Consider the following 24,918-nt stretch of genomic DNA (forward strand, 5'->3'; position numbering starts at 1 on the left):
ATCATCATCATAATCATCATCATCATCGTTAATACTGGCTTCATCATCATCATAATCGTCATCATCATCATTAATACTGGCTTCATCATCATCATCATCATCATCATAATCGTCATCATCATCATCGCCGTCATCTTCCATTACCATCATCTTTATCATCATTCTCATCGTCGTCATCATCATAATCGTCATCATCATCGCCGTCATCTTCCATTACCATCATCATTATCATCATTCTCATTATTGCATTCTTAACCATCTTCATTGCCATCATCTTTATCATCATTCTCATCGTCGTCATCATCATAATCGTCATCATCATCGCCGTCATCTTCCATTACCATCATCATTATCATTATTCTCATCATTGCATTCTTCACCATCTTCATTGCCATCATCTTTATCATCATTCTCATCGTCGTCATCATCATAATCGTCATCATCATCGCCGTCATCTTCCATTACCATCATCATTATCATCATTCTCATCATTGCATTCTTCACCATCTTCATTGCCATCATCTGTATCATCATTATCATCGTCGTCATCATCATAATCGTCATCATCATCGCCGTCATCTTCCATTACCATCATCATTATCATCATTCTCATCATTGCATTCTTCACCATCTTCATTGCCATCATCTTTATCATCATTCTCATCGTCGTCATCATCATAATCGTCATCATCATCGCCGTCATCTTCCATTACCATCATCATTGTCATCATTCTTATCATTGCATTCTTCACCATCTTCCATTGCCATCATCTTTATCATCATGGGCGGGATGTAGCCCAGTGGTAAAGCGCTCGCCTAATGCGCGGTCGGTCTTGGATCGATCTCCGTCGGTGGCCAATTGGGCTATTTCTCGTTCCAGTCAGTGCACCACGATGTGTATATCAAAGGCCATCGTATGTATTATCATATCTGTGGGATGGTACATACAAAAGATCCCTTGCTACTAATGGAACACATTTAGCGGGTTTCCTCTCTAAGATAATTTCTGGTAATTTGCGCCACGAATGGTATATCAAAGGCTGTGGTGTGTTATGGCTGTGGCACGGTGCATATAAAAGATCCATTGCTACTAATAGAATTGTTTTTAGCGAGATTTCTCTCTAAGACTATATATCAGAATTGCCAAAATTTAATGTTTGACATCCAACAGCCGATGATTAATAAATCGTTAAACAAAACAAACTGTATCTTGGTCTGCTTGGTATTTCTATGGAAGATTGTTTTGTAAGTAATGCCTATTAAAGAATTGTTAATGTACTGTTGAATACTGCAGATGCTTTATTATGATCACCATCACCATCACCATCACCATCATGAAGAACATCATATTCATCCAAAAAATCTCCTATAGAAACAAAGATTATAATTACATGTAAACTATATTTTCCTTCTTTTTACACAGACCTTTTGAGGAACCGGGGACCTGGCTGCTACTAGGGTGATTCGCGATCTGCTATGGGCGTGAGACACAACCGTCACCTCATTACATGCATCTGGTGCTTTGTGATCGCTCTTTTGAATACCGAGACTGGGTCAAACATTTCGTTCGCGCCAGGAGTTCAGAAAAACATCACGCTCCTCCAGCAGTTCCACATCCGCAGACTGAAAGACAAAATCCAGCGTGAAATCAATAAGCACCGCGGCGATACGCCGACCGGAACTCAAAGCCCAGAACCACTTCCGGTCCCGCAACACTCCCGCCCAGCTCAGGTGACGATATTTGTCTTGTCCGAAGGACGAGGTATGTAGTCATTATTATTATTATTATTGTTAATTTTTAAAATTATTATTATTATTATTTTCTTCTTCTTTGGGGGGGGGGGGGGGGGGGGGGGGGGGGGGGGGGAGAATAATTTTTGAAAGTGTTTCATGCGAATCGCCAGAGGGCATTATAGGATTGTGTTGGCAATTGAGCAATTCAGCCTAGAGTTCCAAGGACATTTGATTTTTAAAATTAAAGAACTTCTCCGACTATCCAACATCACTTTCATGAACAGTTTTCCATTTCCGTCTCTATCCATGTAGACCGGCCTCGGTGGCGTCGTAGTTAGATATCGACTCCAAACCCTGAGTGAGTGCTCCGCAAGGCTCAATGGGTAGGTGTAAACCACTTGCACCGACCAGTGATCCATAACTGGTTCAACAAAGGCCATGGTTTGTGCTATCCTGCCTGCTTTGTTTGTTTGTTTTGTTTAACGACACCACTAGAGCACATTGATATATTAATCATCGGCTATTGGATGTCAAGTTCAGGACAGCGTGCTTGAACCTTAAATAGATACAAATATCTCAGAAAAAAAGACAATGTCAAAGGGTCCGAGCCATGGCGTGATGATAATGTCAGTATCGTACATGAATACGAATACAAATACGAATAACGAATATGAATAACGAATACGATTAACGAATAACGAATATATTTATTTGGATTAACGATCAGTTCACAGCTTGTTCCAATGCATATACGTATACGTATACAGTTATTATACAGGGTTTTCACAGTACCCATTCACCCCCATGTAATCTATTTTCATTGACAGGATATCATACGCAAACACATTAGGCTATGGAACCGATCTGTAATTGTATACAGACAGACTACATAAAACCGTAGTCCACCAGGATCACAATAAAGCAGACTCGTTGATCAAGTGGAATGAGTCAGATGCCAGACTTCATGGCAAGAATTGCCAACTGGTTACATCATTGATAAAATGAGCTGTCCCTGGCACAATGAGCCGGCGGCTATAATAAACACAGCGAGGGTGTGCTGTGGCCATATTATCATTATGGCTTATTTTGGGGTCAACCGTCACGGGGCAATTAGTGTAATTCAATGGATCTGTTATTACAGTTTATATACACTTATGTACTCTTGTTAAGTGGTTGTTGATGAACCATTGTAAACACATACATGAACACATACAGACACACGTACACACATACGCACACATACATACGCACGCACGAAAACACACATATACACACGAACATACATACATATATACACACTAACGCGCACACACACACACACACACACACACGTACACACACGCACACACACACATCTGTCTCTGTCTCTCTTTCTCTGTCTCTTTGCATCTCTATATGTCTGTCTCTGTATCTGGCCCCCCCCCCCCTCTCTCTCTCTCTCTCTCTCTCTCTCTCTCTCTCTCTGTGTGTGTCTCTCTCTTTCTATATATATATGTTTTTCTCTCTCTATCTCAGTTATTAACAATACTCATCGTAATATACTGAAAAATAACAACAACAACAAAACAGAATACTTAAACATATATTAACGAAATCATCTAAACATTAAGAGCGATGTCTTCTGAATTAGCTAACCTAGAGTACGGGATCAATCTGTTTACTTCTCTGTACCTTGCTAGTTTTCGTTGTTTTGTGTTTTTCACCCATTATTTTGATGTCTGTATCAAATAAGCACTCAAAGCACGATATTCCTGGTATTCATCTCTGTCCAAGAGAGATGTTAGTGCGTTGCGTAATATGAAATAACTTGGCGGAATTAGCTGTCTGATAACGGAGTTTAAGCCAATACGAAGACACGAACCCAGTACCTACCAGCCTTGTGCCTGATGCTTTAGTTCCTTATGCAGGCTTTCAGAATAGACAAGATGTGACTTACTTGCCCTCGACATTGGCAAGTACCGAGGAGACACGAACCCAGGACCTACCAGCCTTGTGTATAAAGTTTTAGTACCTTATTCAGGCTTTCAGAATAGTCAAGACGCAACTTGCTTGCTTTCAGAATAGGCAAAACGCAACTTGCTTGCTTTCAGAATAGCCAAGACACAACTTGCTTGCTTTCAGAATAGCCAAGACACAACTTACTTGTCCTCGACACTGGCAAGTACCGAGACACGAACCCAGGACCTACCAGCTTTGTGCCTGAAGCTTTAGTACTTGGCTTGCTTTCAGACTAGCCAAGACGCAACTTGCTTGCTTTCATAATAGCCAAGACGCAACTTGCTTGCTTTCATAATAGCCAAGACGCAATTTGCTTGCTTTCAGAATAGCCAAGACGCAACTTGCTTGCCCTCTACACTGGAAGTACACGAATTAGGCCATATCTTGTCATTGACCCGTTTTTCGTGCGACCCGCCGTAGACCAATGAACACATGCATAAGCCATAAGTCCCTAGGGATCGCAGTAAACTAGGATCATTAATCAACTGATATGAGTCAGACACCTTTGTTTCTTGAAAAGAAGAACCATCGATGAAATAATTTGTCGTTTTGGACAAAAAGCCAACGGCTAACACATGCGCCAGCTAGTTGACCATGTAATTAAGATGTGTCTTTCCCCAAGCCGTTTGGGAATTCCTTTTAAGTAGCCAGCATCGGAAAGTATATTTTGGGAGGATCCTTTTAGCCGTCCCGTGATGGGATGGTACCGATTTGACAGTCGATGATGACCCGAGCTTTCTGACATCAAGTAGTGCATGCAAGTCATCGCCCTTAAAGGCACTGACCCTGCTTATTGTGTAGCGTGTTAATATAATATAGCGAATTGCAAAAGAAAAACGGATATATTCATATGTTTCATCATATATAACTGTTTCGGTAAATTAAATAGACTATCAAAATCGTTTTTAGTGCAGCAATGTTATAAAAAGCTAATCTACATACATAATACATCTACACACACACGCGCACGCACGCACACACACACACACACCATACACGCGCGCACGCACACACGCACATATATACATCCATACATGCACACATGCACATACACACACAGGCACACATGCATACATACATACACACGGGAGTAGGAAGATGCCAAAACGTGTGTGTGTGTGGGGGGGGGGGGGCACACACACACACACACACACATATATATATATATATATATATATATATATATATATACACACACACGTGTGTGTGTGTGTGTGTGTATTGTGTGTGTACATATATATATATATATATATATATATATATATATATATATATATATATATATATAAACATCGCATGTGTCCCCCCCCCCTTCCCCCTGCTTTCTACGCCAGTGGTACATGCATGCTTCCAGTTAGGTCAACGACCGGTTCTCGGTGCACGTAGACCGGTGGACGACAGGCGCAATACTATGTGGGAATCCAGTAAAATGAAACTGACAATCAAGTGGAATGAATCAGGTACACTGATAAACTGGGAATACCTACGAGATGACTGATAACCTACTTCGTCCTTGGCACAATAAACCAGAGTTTCGTTGACACGGGGAGGACAGAGTAGGTCAGTGGTAGAGCGCTCGTCACATGTGGAGGGTCGGACGATCGAACGCCATTGATGGACTCATTTCGGGTTTGTTTTGGGGTTTTTGTGTGCTACGTTGGTTGCCAGGCGTTGGGTTTAGTTCGTTCCGGTGAAATAGCTTTACCTAATCTTGAGAATCGATTGGAAATTCATCATTGGTAATCGATCATCAATAAACGATTATGATCGGTTTGCATCGAACGAACAACTAACGGTCAGAATTAAGCGAACTATTTTAACTGTTAGACTATATAACTGTTGTTGCGATCACCGAAATAACCCTACAAGTCGCTAATTTACCTTTGACCTTTATTCCATAAATGTATCTGTTTACATATATATATATATATATATATATATATATATATATATATATATATATACAGTGAAACCTCGATAATCCGGACAGTATGGGTTTAAAAAAAAAACGTCCGGTGTGATACTCTGTGCAGCCATGTTGACGGCTAAGGTTCACACAACAATGGTGCAGTTACTAATTAATCTGCGATCAAACGATTTCAAGTTCTTAAATGGCCTCCGGTTAAACGAAGCATTAAGCTGTTATTTTTTACAGTTCGTTTTGAATAATGGCCGTCCGGTTCCGGAAGCCGAATTTCCGGATTAACGAACACATTTACAACATAAGAAGTTCGTTTTTTGGTTTTGCTGTCCATAAGACGGGGTTTCCGGACTACTGGAATCCGGTTTATCGAGGTTTCACTGTATATCATTTCCTTCGTCAAAACAGTATGACTAAATACAATTAATATTTTCTAAAACAGTTGATTATGGACATCATAATCGATCATAACATTGGTAGAACCCAGCCTATCAATTTTCGATTACAATCGATTATTGGAACATCACTTTTTTTATTATCGATATGATAACTTCCACAGATATGATAGCATATAACGCTGCCTTTGATATAGCAGTTGTGGATCAGTGATTTAAATGGCAAAATTAAAAACCTATAAATAAACCACTGGGGGTATGGGGGGGGGGGGGGTCTTACCTACCATCCATACACCAGCCGGTCGTTTTACCACTGACCTCCATAGTCACCAATGTTGCTGGGGGGGGGGGGGGGGGGGGGGGGAGACGTAGCCCAGTTTAAGTTTAGGATCGATCGGTGGCCAAATTGGGCTATTTCTTGTTCCAGCCAGTGCTCCACAGCAGCTGGTGTAACAAAGGCCGTGGTATGCACTATCCTGTCTGTTGGATGGTGCATATAAATGATCCCTAGCTGCTAATAAAAAAAAGTAGTCCATGAAGTGGCGACAGCGGGTTTCCTCTCTATATATCTGTGTGGTGCTTAACCATATGTCTGACGCCATATAACCGTAAATAAAATGTGTTGAGTGCGTCGTTAAATAAAAGATTTCCTTCCTTCCTTTCAATGTTGCTGCTCCTCTTGTAATTTAAAACCAAACTGTCAATAACCAACGTACTTAGCACATTGTTTTATCATACACTAACATGATGCATGATTATTCTGTGCATCTTGCCGAAATGCTGTAAATAAACTAAAAGTGCATTACTTGGGTCAGTGCCATGTTAAGGTCGACGGTAGAGATGGCGTAATGAAATGACTCATCATCCATAACATAAATATATGTGATGCGAACTAGTATTCATTTTGACCTAATTTAAACGTTTGGTGATATGTACGAATCGTACTCAGTTGTTAACCTATCCTCTTTTAAACTAACAGAACCTGGGTTCGTATCTTAATGCCGGCTACAAACCACATAAAATATGGTAGAACTGGGATAAAAACAAATGTCCATGATTTGGGATCGATACCAGGACTTATGGCATCACAGGCAGACGAATCGTACGCAGTGGTTAAACCATCACCTTTAGAAGTAACAGAACCTGGGTTCACATCTCAGTGCTAGCTACAAACCACATATAATCGTGTAACCCTGGGATAAAACAAATGTCCGTTATTTGGGATTGATCCCAGGACTTATGGCATCACAGGCAGACGAATCGTACGCAGTGGTTAAAACATCACCCTTAGAAGTAACAGAAACTGGGTTCGCATCTCAGTGTTGGCTACAAACCACATATAGTCGTGTAACCCTGAGATAAAACAAATGTCCGCTATTTGGGATTGATCCCAGGACTTACGGCATCACAGGCAGACTCTTTCACTGAACACTCAAACGATATGTGAGTCTGAAGAGAGAACATGATTGATGAAAAAAACATCTTTTCCTGAAAGACATTATCTCTTCTTAAACAAACATGACTGACTCGCAAGGCTGTGTTTTCAGTAAGTAGCTAAACTAGATGGCAATTAATGATCATTGACAGCACATCGGCAGGGAAATGAACCTAATATGGTTTGTTGAAGTCAAGATAATGGTCCGAATGGCCGGCGACAGTTGGACGTTAATTCAGGACAGAGTTCCGGGAACGCAGATGTGGCCATTCCATTTATAGGGTCGTCTTCTTCTAAATACTTTATACAAAATTTATGTCAAATACTTACAATATCCTAGCTTAAAATGCTGTTATATGCACATCAGACGTGTTATTATTTAAGGAAACTAAATAAAGGTTTTTGGAGCCTATGCTGGCACCTTGCCTCAGATCCAGTCACCGTTGAAGTCAGGCGTTGGATCTCGGGTGTGTTAGCCTGAATCATCTATTGATATGGACATTTTAAAGAGTATCCGTAACCCCCAAAGTGGCGCGCCCTATAAAAATGGCAGTCCTCTTACTGACAGCTGAAGATAAACCAAGTAAGCCTACTAAAATCCTATATTTAGGGGGCGGGAATAAAAATTCTTCAAAACTAAATACCTAGATTGGTGCATATATGTATACAATTGCTACTTGCCACCGTTAGTTTCGTTTATTGCATTGGTAATAAAGTTAAGTATGCCAAGCACTATGGCTTTTTAAATCAATACCTACACTATAAGGGTTTAACCCTTCAAATTAGATAGCTAGGCTAGTTTAACTCCCCCTCCGTCGATGTATTCAATGCTATACAAGGACGGAGAGGGATGGGTGGTCATGAATGGCCGTTGAACTCACTAGAATAGGGACTTAAGACAATTAGGTACAACCTTAACACAAAATTAGGATTCACACACAGACTACACGCTCACTGCATCAGTACACAGGGTGCATTGACTAATGATAACAAATTGAATGTTGTTCACGCATTGTAACTAATAAACAAATAACAATGGTTATGATGATGTTGATGATAATAATAATAATAATGATGATGATGTTGGTGATGATGATAATGATGATGATGATGATGATGATGATGACAATGGTAATGATGATGATGACAATGGTGATTATGATGATAATGATGCTGATGCTGGTGGTCGTGGTCGTGATGATGATGATGATGATGATGATGATAGTGGTGAAGATGATGATAACAACGATGGTGATGTAATCTGTCACTGTGTAAACAAAAAGGAAAAAAAAAGAGAAGAGGTTGTGATGATAAACATCCTTCAAGACTTGCAATATAAATCTTCGGTGTTTGAAAACAAGCTTAAAGGCACGATTCCATTCGCTCCTTGCGTCGGTGGCTTGATAATCTTCTTACGTCAGATTTATTTCAAAATGTCAACATTGTCACCATTGGAAATTGATTTTGTATTGCAACCAGACTAACGGTTCTCACGGACGTGGACTGTTAGAGGCGATATACGATAAAGTGGTTGTGGGTGGCTGTGTTTAATTTCCATCGCGTGTCACATGAATCATGATTGCTGACAAATTAGATCGTTGGCTGACACCTAACAATCTATTTATAGGTGTCGTTAAAGCTCTAACCTCGTAAATGAGGCGGGACGTAGCCCAGTGGTAAAGCGTAAAGCGCTCGCCTGATGCGCGGTTGATCTGGGATCGATCCCCATCTAGGGCCCCATTGGCCTATTTCTCTTTCCAGCCAATGCACCGCGATTGGTATATCAAAGGCTGTGGTATGTGCTATCCTGTCTTTTTGATGGTGCATATAAAAGATCCCTTACTATAATTGAAAAAAAAATGTAGCGGGTTTCTTCTCTAAGACTATGTCAAAATTACCAAATAGTTGATATCCAAACGCCGATGATTAATAAATCAATGTGTTCTAGTTATATCGTTAACCAAAACCAATTTTAACTTTTGCTTCGGAGAAAAGAAGGGAGGATGTACCGTCCTGGTGGGTGGCAGTCATCCTACACACAAACCAACCATCTGACAGTGATTCGTGGAAGCAGCCTCTTACTTTGTCAAAAGATTCCTTTTCATTCTGCCATGTGTAGTAATACGATTTTGAATACGACGACACTTTATACTTGAACTACCGCGCCATCAAACTTGATGGTGGCGTGGTTAAGCCCCGGCATTAAGGCACTAACAACTAACCATTACACCCCCGATTTCCCCCTCACTAACAACTAACCATTACACCCCTGTCCAGGTCTAAGACCACTACACCGATTTCCCTCTAACAACTAACCATTACACCCCCGATTTCCCTCTAACAACTAACCATTACACCCCTGATTTCCCTCCCACTAACAACTAACCATTACACCCCCGATTATCCCTCTCACTAACAACTAACCATTACACCCCCGATTTCCCTCTCACTAACAACTAACCATTACACCCCCGATTTCCCTCTCACTAACAACTAACCATTACACCCCTGATTTCCCTCTAACAACTAACCATTACACCCCTGATTTCCCTCTAACAACTAACCATTACACCCCTAATTTCCCTCTCACTAACAACTAACCATTACACCCCTGTCCAGGTCTAAGGCCACTACACCGATTTCCCTCTAACAACTAACCATTACACCCCCGATTTCCCTCTAACAACTAACCATTACACCCCTGATTTCCCTCTCACTAACAACTAACCATTACACCCCCGATTTCCCTCTCACTAACAACTAACCATTACACCCCCGATTTCCCTCTCACTAACAACTAACCATTACACCCCCGATTTCCCTCTCACTAACAACCAACCATTACACCCCCGATTTCCCTATCACTAACAACCAACCATTACACCCCTGATTTCCCTCTCACTAACAACTAACCATTACACCCCCGATTTCCCTCTCACTAACAACTAACCATTACACCCCTGATTTCCCTCTAACAACTAACCATTACATCTCTGATTTCCCTCTAACAACTAACCATTACACCCCTGATTTCCCTCTAACAACTAACCATTACACCCCTGATTTCCCTCTCACTAACAACTAACCATTACACCCCTGATTTCCCTCTCACTAACAACTAACCATTACACCCCTGATTTCCCTCTCACTAACAACTAACCATTACACCCCCGATTTCCCTGTCACTAACAACTAACCATTACATCCCTGATTTCCCTCTAACAACTAACCATTACACCCCTGATTTCCCTCTAACAACTAACCATTACACCCCTGATTTCCGTCTCACTAACAACTAAATATTACACCCCCGACTTCCCTCTCACTAACAACTAACCATTACACCCGTGATTTCCTCTAACAACTAACCATTACACCCCTGATTTCCCTCTCACTTACAACTAATCATTACACACCTGTCCAGGTCTAAGGCCACTACACCAATTTCCCTCTCACTAACAACTAACCATTACACCCCTGATTTCCCTCTCACTAACAACTAACCATTACACCCCTGATTTCCTTCTCACTAACAACTAACCATTACACCCCTGATTTCCCTCTCACTAACAACTAACCATTACACCCCTGATTTCCCTATCACTAACAACTAACCATTACACCCCTGATTTCCCTCTCACTAACAACTAATCATTACACCCCTGATTTCCCTCTCACTAACAACTAACCATTACACCCCCGACTTCCCTCTCACTAACAACTAACCATTACACCCCTGATTTCCTCTAACAATTAACCATTACACCCCTGATTTCCCTCTCACTTACAACTAACCATTACACCCCTGTCCAGGTCTAAGGCCACTACACCAATTTCCCTCTCACTAACAACTAACCATTACACCCCTGATTTCCCTCTCACTAACAACTAACCATTACACCCCTGATTTCCTTCTCACTAACAACTAACCATTACACCCCTGATTTCCCTATCACTAACAACTAACCATTACACCCCTGACTTCCCTCTCACTAACAACTAACCATTACACCCCTGATTTCCCTCTCAGTAACAACTAACCATTACACCCCTGATTTCCCTCTCACTAACAACTAACCATTACACCCCTGTCCAGGTCTAAGGCCACTACACCAATTTCCCTCTCACTAACAACTAACCATTACACCCCCGATTTCCCTCTCACTAACAACTAACCAATACACCCCTGATTTCCCTCCAACTAACAACTAACCATTACACCCCCGATTTCCCTCTCACTAACAACTAACCATTACACCCCCGATTTCCCTCTCACTAACAACCAACCATTACACCCCCGATTTCCCTCTCACTAACAACCAACCATTACACCCCTGATTTCCCTCTCACTAACAACTAACCATTACACCCCCGATTTCCCTCTCACTAACAACTAACCATTACACCCCTGATTTCCCTCTAACAACTAACCATTACATCTCTGATTTCCCTCTAACAACTAACCATTACACCCCTGATTTCCCTCTAACAACTAACCATTACACCCCTGATTTCCCTCTCACTAACAACTAAATATTACACCCCCGACTACCCTCTCACTAACAACTAACCATTACACCCCTGATTTCCTCTAACAACTAACCATTACACCCCTGATTTCCCTCTCACTTACAACTAATCATTACACACCTGTCCAGGTCTAAGGCCACTACACCAATTTCCCTCTCACTAACAACTAACCATTACACCCCTGATTTCCCTCTCACTAACAACTAACCATTACACCCCTGATTTCCTTCTCACTAACAACTAACCATTACACTCCTGATTTCCCTCTCACTAACAACTAACCATTACACCCCTGATTTCCCTATCACTAACAACTAACCATTACACCCCTGATTTCCCTCTCACTAACAACTAATCATTACACCCCTGATTTCCCTCTCACTAACAACTAACCATTACACCCCTGATTTCCCTCTCAGTAACAACTAACCATTACACCCCTGATTTCCCTCTCACTAACAACTAACCATTACACCCCTGTCCAGGTCTAAGGCCACTACACCAATTTCCCTCTCACTAACAACTAACCATTACACCCCCGATTTCCCTCTCACTAACAACTAACCAATACACCCCTGATTTCCCTCCAACTAACAACTAACCATTACACCTCTGATTTTCCTCCCACTAACAATTAACCATTACACCCCTGATTTCCCTCTCACTAACAACTAACCATTACACCCCTGATTTCCCTCTCACTAACAACTAACCATTACACCCCTGATTTCCCTCTAACAACTAACCATTACACCCCTGATTTCCCTCTCACTAACAACTAAATATTACACCCCTGATTTCCCTCTCACTAACAACTAACCATTACACCCTTGATTTCCCTCTAACAACTAACCATTGCACCCCTGATTTCCCTCTAACAACTAACCATTACACCCCTGATTTCCCTCTCACTAACAACTAACCAATACACCCCTGTCCAGGTCTAAGGCCACTACACCAATTTCCCTCTCACTAACAACTGAGCATTACACCCCTGATTTCCCTCTCACTAACAACTAACCATTACACCCCTGATTTCCCTCTCACTAACAACTAACCATTACACCCCTGATTTCCCTCCCACTAACAACTAACCATTACACCCCTGATTTCCCTCTCACTAACAACTATCCATTACACCCCTGATTTCCCTCTCACTAACAACTAACCATTACACCCCTGTCCAGGTCTAAGGCCACTACACCAATTTCCCTCTCACTAACAACTAACCATTACACCCCCGATTTCCCTCTCACTAACAACTAACCAGTACACCCCTGATTTCCCTCCCACTAACAACTAACCATTACACCCTTATCCAGATGTTAGGCAACTACAACAATTTCCCTCACTCTAAGAACTAACCATTACACCTCTGATTTCCCTCTCACTAACAACTAACCATTACACCCCTGATTTTCCTCCCACTAACAACTAACCATTACACCTCTGATTTTCCTCCCACTAACAACTAACCATTACACCCCTGATTTCCCTCTCACTAACAACTAACCATTACACCCCTGATTTCCCTCTCACTAACAACTAACCATTACACCCCTGAGTTCCCTCCCACTAACAACTAACCATTACACCTCTGATTTCCCTCCCATTAACAACTAACCATTACACCCCTTGTCCAGATGTTAGGCCACTACAACAATTTCCCTCATTCTAAGAACTAACCATTACACCCTGATTTCCCTCCCACTAAGAACTAACCATTACACCCTGATTTCCCTCCCACTAAGAACTAACCATTACACCCCTTGTCCAGATGTTAGGCCACTATACCAATTTCCCACTCTCTAACAACTAATCATTACACCCCTGATTTACTTCCCACTAGCAACTAACCACTATACCCCTCATGAGGTGTGTTGTGACCAAGGACAGCGTGCTTAAATATTTCCCACTCTCTAACAACTAATCATTACACCCCTGATTTACTTCCCACTAGCAACTAACCACTATACCCCTCATGAGGTGTGTTGTGCCCAAGGACAGCGTGCTTAAATATTAATTCGATACAAGCGCGAAACTAAAATCAAAACGAATCAACTACTGCGCCATTGAGGCGGATCCCCCCAAATCACGGGAAACTAAACCATGCCTTACTCCAGGCCGACCATCATAAGGATAATTGGATATTGATCTCTCTACAACGAGTCATGATTTACTCAACACCATCTCTGCTCTCACCTAGATTAAGCACGGGACGTTGTTTCTGGCGACGATACCGGCCTCGGTGGCGCAATGGTTAAGCCATCGGACTACAGGCTGGTAGGTAGAGGGTTCGCAGCCCGGTACCGGCTCCAACCCAGAGCGAGTTCTTAAAGGCTCAGTGTGTAGATGTAAGGCAACTGCACCCTCTTCTCTCTCTCGCTGACTACTAACCAACTAACAACTAACCCACTGTCCTGGACAGACAGCCCAGATAGCTGAGGTGTGTGTGTGCCCAGGACAGCGTGCTTGGACCTTAATTGTATATAAGCACGAAAATAAGTTGGAAAACAAAACGAAAAGAAGGAAAAAAGAAAAGAAAAGAAAGCTGCACCATTTCCTCGGTTAATCTGGAACTCCGCGGAAGCGTGTGTGTGCCCAATCTGGCCAAAAACGATTAGAACAATCTGTATCACGTCAGGTCTCGAGTGATGAAGACGTTACTGTCTTGTAGACGAGGCTCTCGCTCGTTTCGTGTTGTCAACTTTGGAATTGGGTAATTTCCTACACCAATCGTTACTGTGCAACCGGCTTTCGGTTTTGATGAAATAACGCACGTTCAAATAATAATAAAGTAGAATTAGGGGGAGGAGGTGGGGTGGGGGTGGGTTGTAAGGGATATGGAATGTAAGAGGATGCGGGGGCGGTAGGAATGATGGAGAGTGCATCAAGGTTAAGTGCCATGGAAATATAGGGATTATTGGATGAAAGTTGACCCGGGATGAAAACATGTTTGTTCTAGCAATTTGATTGGATTACGCTTCTCTGTTAGTTTTGGCCAAGTTTTTATCACGAAAATGGTTAAAATAATTTCTCGAATGTTGATCTCCGCCTCGTTAAAGACATCACTGACATCTGAATGACATACTTGTGTGGGTGTTTTGGGTATTTTTGTAACTCCCGTTTGTTAAAAAAATATACCCTTTGACAAATTCCTGGCATCCGTATGAATTTGAGTACCCAACAGCCCACCTATACACTCCAGCGAGACAACTGTACATAAAGCATATCCCTTGCTGCTAATCCATACCGACCTCGGTCATATAGTTGTTAAGCCATCAGAAATAAGGCTGGTAGGTGCTGGGTTCGCCTCCTGGCACCGGCTCCCACCCAGAACGACTTTAGGCGTTAAGGCCTCTAGGCTGTATACTACCAAATCAAATCCCATAGACGACAATAGTAACATATGTGGCTAAAACTCCTACCTGCAACGTATCAACCGACATAAACGCCACGGATATAAATACTACCACCCCTTACACTTAAAGTGAATCAGAAAAAAATGGGGGTCAAGCTGCTCGTTTCTGAGATAACGGGTAGCGTCTATGACTACCCTAGTTTTGCACAAAATTCGAGTACTTTTTTTTACAGGTACCACATACATGTTTCAAGCACAAGACTACTTGACACATTGGTACTAGATGAAATAAAATTGCACATTGTTTTTACCCAGACGAAATTATTATTTTTTACAACCAACACACTCACATTTATAACCAATCACAGGACTTGTGGTGTTCACTTCTCTATCAAAAGTTCGGTGCACCTCGAACTTTGACCCAGCCGGAAGTTATTTGGTTTAGTACTACCTATACTGATAACATACATTTTTCAAAACGTTTCCAGCTATGTGTCTTTATGACAACCAGGATCTGGTGTATTCTGACATAAACTGACAACCTCACTGAAACTGTTGTTTCTACAGTGCAACCTAATATAATGTACACCTCAAAAAGCATATATATTGCATATAGTTTTGTACAAATGCAATATGTCACATTAAACAACAAAATGTTTTAAAATAAAACTCCTGAAGATATTTACTTTCAGTTGGGTGTGTGTACTCAGGTATATATGTAGAGACAACAGAGATAGTCAGAGTACCTCTACCCCTTTAAAGAATTCCATTAAAACACATACACTTGATTGACCCCTAGATTATGAAGACCTTAACAGGCACATCAAAGAAATATCAGTATTAAAAAAATACACTGTCTGAGGAAGGAAACACAAACATGACTGTACCTGTATGAAGTAATGACTTAATGTCCTGAACATTAGTGTTGGGAGGAAATCCTGTATGCTGGGTGTGGGTGTCTTCAAGTTACCAGGTGTGGGAATTTCAAATCCATCGGCCATGCTGATTTTCATAATGAACCATCAAAACTATTGGCAGCCACCAATATTCCTGACTATATTTTATTTATAGCCTACTGTAGTTGGAGGTTTTAATAGTTGTGATATCTGGAATAATCATGCAGCTTTAACACATTTATTTTTGATTAATTACTGAAAAAAAACTATTTTTAAATGACAAAATTACCCGAACATCTATTTTCTTGCATTATTTTCTAATCCGGATGAATACAATATGTACATTAGATGTATTCCTACAATCTGTAATCCAGCATTTTATTTAGCTAGTAACATTAGGTAATACAGCTTTAACAATAAAATAAATTATCAACTTAATCCAAGGCAGATAATCAAATCTGAAAAAATTGGTTCTGAATCTAATATAAACTCAAAATGCTTTTCATGAGAGTTAACTAAGTGATTATTAAAAAAAAACTGATCTGGAGATCTAAGTATATGTTTAACAACCTTATTGTTATGTACAAATAAGAACAGAAGGCACAATAGTGACAACAAATTTAATTATGTTTTTGGTAAAGGTTTTCTTCAAATTTACTTTACATTTTGCATAAAACTACAAATTTGTCTAAAATATAACTTAGCACCCTATAAATATGTAAAAATGACAATAAAAATCAACTTCTTTACAAATTTGAGTTTTCAGAATTTCATACATAAAAAATTAACAATGTTAATGGAAACTAAAGACATTAACCCACTATTGGCACATGCTATTTTTAATATAAAAATAAATTGCTATTAAAATCTTAGTTTAGGTTGCCTATATATAATACCATATTTAAGAGCAGTTGTATATGGCAAGTCAAATACCATGTAAAAAGAAATTATTGAAATCTTTACAGTATGAATTATAGGCCAAAAACAACTTTTCTTCAGTGCTAACTTTGATTCAAACTCCATTCAGAGCCATGTACAGAGATTATTGTCAAGGTCAAGGTCATTGTGAACTTGCATGATCGAGTGATGGCTAATTAATCAACCAGTATAGTTTAATTAAATAAAATGACAAAATCATAATATTTTTTATTATGCACTGAATATGTGCTATAGGGTGTATACTACCAAATCAAATCCCATAGACGACAATAGTAACATATGTGGCTAAAACTCCTACCTGCAACGTATCAATCGACATAAACGCCACGGATATAAATACTACCACCCCTTACACTTAAAGTGAATCAGAAACAAATGGGGGTCAAGCTGCTCGTTTCTGAGATAACTACCCTAGTTTCGCACAAAATTCGAGTACTTTTTTTACAGGTACCCCATACATGTTTCAAGCACAAGGCTACTTGACACATTGGTACTAGATGAAATAAAATTGCACATTTTTTTTACCCAGATGAAATTATTATTTTTTACAACCGACACACTCACATTTATAACCAATCACAGGACTTGTGGTGTTCACTTCTCTATCAAAAGTTCGATGCACCTCGAACTTTGACCCAGCCGGAAGTTATTTGGTTTAGTACTACCTCTACACCGACTTCTCTCAAACTAACCACTAACCTACTGGCCTGGACAGCATTTTTGAACCGCAGCTGGATATAAGCACGGAAATAACTATAAATGAATAACTGAAAAAGTTTGTTTTGTTTAACGACACTACTAGAGCACATTTATTTATTAATCTTCGGCTATTGGATGTCAGGCATTTGGAAAAATTAATATATATATAGTCATAGAGAGAAAACCCGCTACATTTTTAGATAGTAGCAAGGTATCTTTTATATGCACCATCCCACAGACATGATAGCACATACCACGGCCTTTGGTGTACCAGTCGTGGCTTGGTGCACTGGCTGGAACAAGAAATAGCCCAGAGGACCTACCGACGTGGGTCGATCAAGGTGGCGTAGCGGGGGTGGGTGGCCACGAGGGTCATGCTCCCTCCCCCCAATTAAATCTTTTTTCTAAAACTGTATTAAATTTTATAAAATCATACATACATACATATATACAATGTGTGGGTTGCCCCCCCCCACCCCCCACCCCCCACCCGCAATATGGGTTGCCGCCCCACCTCCTTCATTATAAAATCCTGGCTACGCTAAGTGATCGATTCTAGATTAATGAATGAATGCTAATCGATAATAGTAGCCTTTGTGGATGTGGCCGGTTTGTTGTTGTTGTCCTCTCTCTCTCTCTCTCTCTCTCTCTCTCTCTCTCTCTCTCTCTCTCTCTCTCTCTCTCTCTCTCTCTCTCTCTCTCTCTCTCTCTCTCTCCCTTCCATCTCTCTCTCCCCCCTCTCTCTCTGTGTGTGTCTCTCCCCCTCCCCTCTCTCTCTCTCACTCTCCCCCTCTCTCTCTCTCCCTCTCCCCCCACCCCTCTCTCTGTCTGGCTCTCTCTTTCTCTCCCTCCCCCTCTCTCTCTGTCTGTCTCTCTCCCTCACCCCCCCTCTCTCTCTCTCTCTCTCTCCCCCCCCCCTCTCTCTCTCTCTCTCTCTCTCTCTCTCTCTCTCTCTCTCTCTAGGTCATCTACCATATTATATTACTTCTTGTTGACACCTAATAACCGCTTATCATGACAACGCTAGCACTGAAGGCACTATTTTTTTTGAAACAATGAGACGAGGCACCGCCAAACAAAACATTCTCTTTCCTTCCTGTGTTGTCTGCGTTTAGTATCAAGTAATCACATCTACGATAAACCGCCAGTTTTGTGAATGATCGGCAAAGCAATATAGACGTCTCATATTCTGATTTTTTCCGATAATCATTAAATTGCTCTATTTTTGCTATAAATATTTTTTTTTCGTCTCCTGGACAGAATGACCAGCCGCAAGATGACTCACTGACATTGAAAAATATGGTGTGGGGCTCAGGGGAGACAACCAGGCAGCTGAAAGCATTACTATTCTCTCGTGATCTCATAAACAGTTCTCTGATAACGCGTTGACGGTGACTCATGGTCCAAGATATATGCAGAGATAAGTCTATCTGGCGCCGAATAAATATATTTAAGCCAAAACGTCGATGGTCGAGGCATGGGTTTCCTCCGCGCAAATAGATATGGGCATTTGTGATACTTTGTATCCAAAAAAACCCAGTAAAACCAAAAGTACAAAAAAAAGTTTAAAAAAAGAAAAAAAGAAGTAAAAATAAAAAGTAAATAATAACGAAAAAGCGCATCTGACCTTTTGCAAGATCTAAAAGTCCTGTCGACACGATATCGACATCAGTGGTTAGTTAAAAAAAAGAAAAAAGAAGAAGGTTCGCATGCACCAAAAACAGAGTTACATAGGTTACGGGACTTGAAATATACTCTGCGTGAACAACTGGCCTCGTTGGCGTCGTGGTTAGGTCTTCGGTTTACATGCTGGTAGGTACTGGGTTCGGATCCCAGTCGAGGCATGGATTTTTAATCCAGATACCGACTCCAAACCCTGAGTAAGTGCTCTGCAAGGCTCAATGGGTAGGTATAAACCACTTGCACCGACCAGTGATCCATAACTGGTCCAACGAAGGCCATGGTTTGTGCTATCCTGCCTGTGGGAAGCGCAAATAAAAGATCCCTTGCTGCTAATCGGAAAGAGTAGCCCATGTAGTGAAGACAGCGGGTTTCCTCTCAAAATCTGTGTGGTCCTTAACAATATGTCTGACGCCATATAACCGTAAATAAAATGTGTTGAGTGCGTCGTTAAATAAAAACATTTCTTTCTACGTGAACGTTTCTCTTAAACTAACGCTAACTTCCAGAAGCTAGTTTTTTTTGCAAACTTTTTAAACAGCTAGATAGTTTTTTCTTCCTGGTTTAAAGCTACGTGGCTTTAATTTAGTTACGTTCATCAATATCGATAACAAGTGGCATAGGACATTTACGTAGCTGGGTGAATAAAGTAATTTGCGGAACAAATTGAATGTATAAATTTCCAGGCAGTATTTGCTTGAGCCATTTAGTATACCAAATCCCTGTGCGACCCTTTGATTCAATATCGGTTCTTACGTGGAATATCCATTTTTTTGTACATCCAGTATATTTGTGGTTGTACTAACGTCATTACAAGTTCAAGCCAATGTCTTTGATGTGACCGTTTGACACGCACGTGTATTTCAATGCTAATGGTGGGTGGAGTTGTTTTACTGTTGTGTTTTATTATTATTATTATTATTATTATTATTATTATTATTTATATGTACCATACTGAATCGGCTGAATGTGTGACAGTTCATAACGTTTTAACTAATCACAAACATTAGCACTGAATGTTCAGTCCTTCCCGTTTGAAAATTCAGGGCGAGTGATAAATCACTCACTTAACAAACTCAAGGCGAGTGATAAATCACTCATTTCATAAATTCAAGGTGAGTGATAATTCACTCATTTCACAAACTCAAGGCAAGTGATAAATCACTCACTTCACAAACTCAAAGCGAATGATAAATCACTCACTTCACAAACTCAAGGCGAGTGATAAAATCACTCATTTCACAAACGCAAGGCGAGTTATAAATTCACTCACTTCATAAGCTTCAGGCGAGTGACAAATCACTCACTTCATAAGCTCCAGGCGAGTAAATCACTCCCTTCAAAAACTCAAGGCGAGTTATAAATCACTCCCTTCACAAGCTCCAGGCGAGTTATAAATCACTCACTTCACAAATTCTAGGCGAGTTATAAATCACTCACTTCACAAGCTCCAGGCGAGTGATAAATCACTCACTTCTTAAGTTTCAGGCGAGTGATAAATCACTCACTTCATAAGCTCCAGGCGAGTTATAAATCACTCACTTCATAAACACAAGACGAGTGCTTTGCGTTACACAGGAAAAATCTTCAGTAAAGCTTGCACATATTGAAATATCACTGAATCAGTATAATGATATACAAACACTGGGTGTCCGGCTGGGGTTATAAGCGGTTTATTTTGAAATAACAAGCGGAAGGCGCACTGTTACCATATTTGTAGGTGAGCGATAAACAACGCTCGGAGATAAAACTAAGGTACGCTTGGGTGAGCAAGCGCAATCGCGCATCTCGGATGTTTAATATTGTAAGCATGTACTGTTAAATAATATTTGACTTCCTGATAAATTTGTATACGATTAAACATATCCCCTGAGTGATTTGGTCAGCATTTCACTTGACTAACAAGTGCAGAAATGACAATTCTAAGCACGAAACTAACATTTAGACCCCCCCCCCCCCCCCATAAAAAAAAAAAAAAAATATATATATATATATAAATAAATAAAAATATATAAATAAATAAATAAATAAATAATAATAATAATAAAAAAAAAAAAAAAAAAAAAAATAAATAAATAACCCCACAAAAACCACCACAAAAAAACACAAAAGAGCACACAACAAAAAACCCAAAACAAAAAAAAAATAAAAACATACCATTTTGTTTTAAGCTTACAAGTACCTTTAAAACATCTAGGTCATGTCGACTGCTTGGTTCTTATTAACATACTTTTCATTAATTTGTCTGTGTTATCTTCTTCGTGTTGCAGGAAAGAACCTGTTGCAGTTTCCTCTGAGTCGACGGCGAAACGCGTCCGACAGCGAGATAACAAGGGCAGATTTATGGATACTCGTGTGGAAGAAGGAAAGAAAGCAGAAGAAGAAAAAGTTCCGGCAGTTACGGAAGCGACGGAAGGGGAAGTTAATCCGAATACGAATTTATAGTGTGATGGATAAAATGTCAACTAAAGTGGCCGAGTTACGGACAAAAGTTCAAAAAACAAAATGGTACAAAATAAGTTTACCTATTAGCTTACTTAAAAACTTGGAGTCGTCTCAAAAGCAACAAATGGTATTGCGGGTAGAGTGTAAAAGATGTAACAGAAAAACTCAGATTATATTTCCTCGCAGACCGAAGGCGAAATGCCGCAAGATTGGTAGAAAAAAGAAAGATTTTAAGGGAAGGGTGAAGAAAAACAGTAAGGGGAAACATCATCGGCGAAGAGGGTGCGGCACCGCCCGCCTCTCCCCTCCCGCAAAACACTCGAAGCATCGACCCTTCATTGTAATAGAGAAGGACTCGCGAAGGCTCCGGAGATCTGCGCCGGTGATGACGACATGTGGCGCTTCCACCACTGAGGGTCTTCTGAGCATGCTGCCCGGTCGGTCTCCAGCGAACTCGTGTTGTAGAGTGTCATCGTACGTCGAATTCAGTGATATGGACCTTGATGACGACATCGTGTCACCAGCTGGATACACTGCTGCCACGTGCGTCGGCTCGTGCGCACGGCACACTGCCACTCGCAGCACCAGCACCACCAGCACCAGAAGAAGCAGACGACTTTCTGGTAGAAGCAGACGCAGAAGCAGAAGGAGAGGGAAAGGACACGGTGGACGAAACTCAAACCGAGGCAACAACAACAACAACAATAACAACAACAACAACAACAACAGCTGCTCGGCGTCTGAGACATCCGCGTTGGCTGTCTGGATCTTTAACGATAACCATGACCTGGTGAGGGCCAAACTGCCAGGTCTGGTGGTTCGGACATGCCGGTGCAGGTAGCCAAGAGTCCCGTCTGGTCTTGAATTGGAGAACAACCACATCACCGCATACCTCATGTCGGCGGCACGGTTACGGCACGGTTACGCCACGGTTACGCCATGGTTACGACAGGCTTAGGCGATCATCACTTTGACTTTAAAAGGTTAGACTTGTCGTGAATCGCGGCGGCGCATTACATTCCACGATACCAGTAGATTGATGACAAAATCCAGTCTATTTGCTTTCAGTTCCTGGTGCAGAATTCAGCGGTGGTACTTTACAGTATTTGCTTTTTGCGTTTACAGGTCTTACTGTCGAATTATATTGTGACTATAGGTTACAGACCATGTGTGTAAGTAGTCCAGCTAACGTTTATCTCACTGTGTTCAATAGACGAGAAACACGCAAAAAATGTGCTCTGATATGCTTAAATGAAACGATGGAAGAAAATGCGTTTGTTTGGCAAGAACTTCTGTCCCAGTGTATGACAAACTATATAGCATCTGCTGATGTGGTAGCACGCGTATATTTGATGTGTTTTTGGAATTGAAACTATTGTTGTTATTCCATTTATGTGGAACATTTGCTGTTTTTGGAGTCAAAACATTCGTTGTTATTCCATTTATTTGGAACTTATGTTAATGAAGTATGAAAGTATTCGCTAAAAGTAATATAGAAAGAGAACGGAAAAAACCCACAACCCCAGCCGCATGGGTAATTTGATATTGTTTATTGCATCAGAAGTAAGGTGTGCAAATATATGGTCCTTTTAGTGATTAATGAAGTTAATATTTGTCATATATAGGGCAGACGTGTAGAATTGTAAATAATTCACGTGTAATGATGTAACAAGAATGTAAAATAGGAAATTGAAAGATTCAGGAATGAACAATTAATTGTAACAAGAATGTAAAATAGGAAATTGAAAGATTCGGGAATGAACAATTAATTGTAACAAGAATGTAAAATAGGAAATTGAAAGATCTATGAATGAACAACTATACAAAAGTAATGCAACTGATGTTTTTTTTCTGCTTCTTTCAAGTTTAATTTCTCTCTATCTTTTTCTTCAGTGCAAGGTGTTCCAAACAATCCTATATTCACGAGAAAAATACACATTTCACTAGTTCTATTATTTAAACTGCATGCCATTAACGGCCACACACATATCAGTCCTATTGTCAGTGTAGCTGCGAGCTGCATGCTTTAAATGGAAACATTGATCTGAGGGTGAACTGCATTCTAAACTGTTTTTCAGTTTTGCCGCTAATTCATTGAATATTCACCTAGCTCCCTTGGATGATTGGGGGGGGGGGGGAAGCGGAGCAGGGGGCATTAGTAACATAAGCGTACGAGATAGGGTGGTGGTGGTGGTGTGTGTGTGTGGGGAGGGGGGGGGGTGTTCAAATGCGACCCTAGTCCTGGAGCAAATGCCTGAAATCGGGCAAAAATAATGGATATATTCGATGAAAATAAGCTGGCCTTAAAAACATTAATGCATCATTCTACTCATAATATTAGTAAAAATGCGTAGTAATTAATTTGCAACCCTGTGTAGCCTTTTGGTAGTAATCCTAATATGAATAAATGTTGCTGTCCAGATTCGGTCGTTTTCATTTTAATGTCGGCAAAACTCAGCCTGCATCCACCCCCACCCCCTATCCCCTACAAAAATGGGAGCCCATACGCCGCCCTTACGTCTAGATCATGTATTTCCTAGTTGAAGATCAAATTAATATAGCCAGTGCTGTCATCCCTCAATGTATCCGACAAGGTTTCGTCATCAATGTTCTTTAAACTTAAACTAATTAGATACGTTTTTTATCATGAATATTTTTCAACACTACGGTTAAGAGAGTTCTGTCGGCGGTCTCTTTAAAATGTAGTGTCAGAATAGTCGACTCCATTCCACAGTTTCTTGAACATATCTTGTATTCTGTTTATTTTTATTTAAAAACAAAACAATGCACGGCAGAGTCAAAACCGCCCTAAGATTATTTTAGTTTTAAATAAAACATGTGTTTGTCAATAAATGGTTTTATTTATTTCTGAAAGTCATGGTTAC

The 24,918-nt window shown here is 40.6% G+C and overlaps 1 protein-coding gene across 1 annotated transcript; it reads left to right on the forward strand.

The window, feature by feature from the left end:
* Positions 1–1,476: 1,476 nt before the first annotated feature.
* LOC121381502 (inhibin beta A chain-like) lies at positions 1,477–23,211 on the forward strand. The gene is made up of 2 exons (XM_041510824.1): positions 1,477–1,762; positions 21,859–23,211. The coding sequence occupies exons 1-2, from the start codon at positions 1,477–1,479 to the stop codon at positions 22,872–22,874; spliced, it is 1,302 nt and encodes a 433-aa protein (XP_041366758.1). The 3' UTR covers positions 22,875–23,211.
* Positions 23,212–24,918: the final 1,707 nt, after the last annotated feature.

This window comes from Gigantopelta aegis, chromosome 9 (assembly GCF_016097555.1).
Source record: "Gigantopelta aegis isolate Gae_Host chromosome 9, Gae_host_genome, whole genome shotgun sequence".
Classification (NCBI taxonomy): domain Eukaryota; kingdom Metazoa; phylum Mollusca; class Gastropoda; order Neomphalida; family Peltospiridae; genus Gigantopelta; species Gigantopelta aegis.

What these genes read in the sequence shown, in the direction of transcription:
- LOC121381502 (XM_041510824.1), top strand. Translation starts at nt 1,477, where the DNA reads ATGGGCGTGAGACACAACCGTCACCTCATTACATGCATCTGGTGCTTT. An exon ending in TGTCTTGTCCGAAGGACGAG is followed by an intron (nt 1,763 to 21,858) that starts GTATGTAGTCAT and finishes TTCGTGTTGCAG; the next exon opens with GAAAGAACCTGTTGCAGTTT.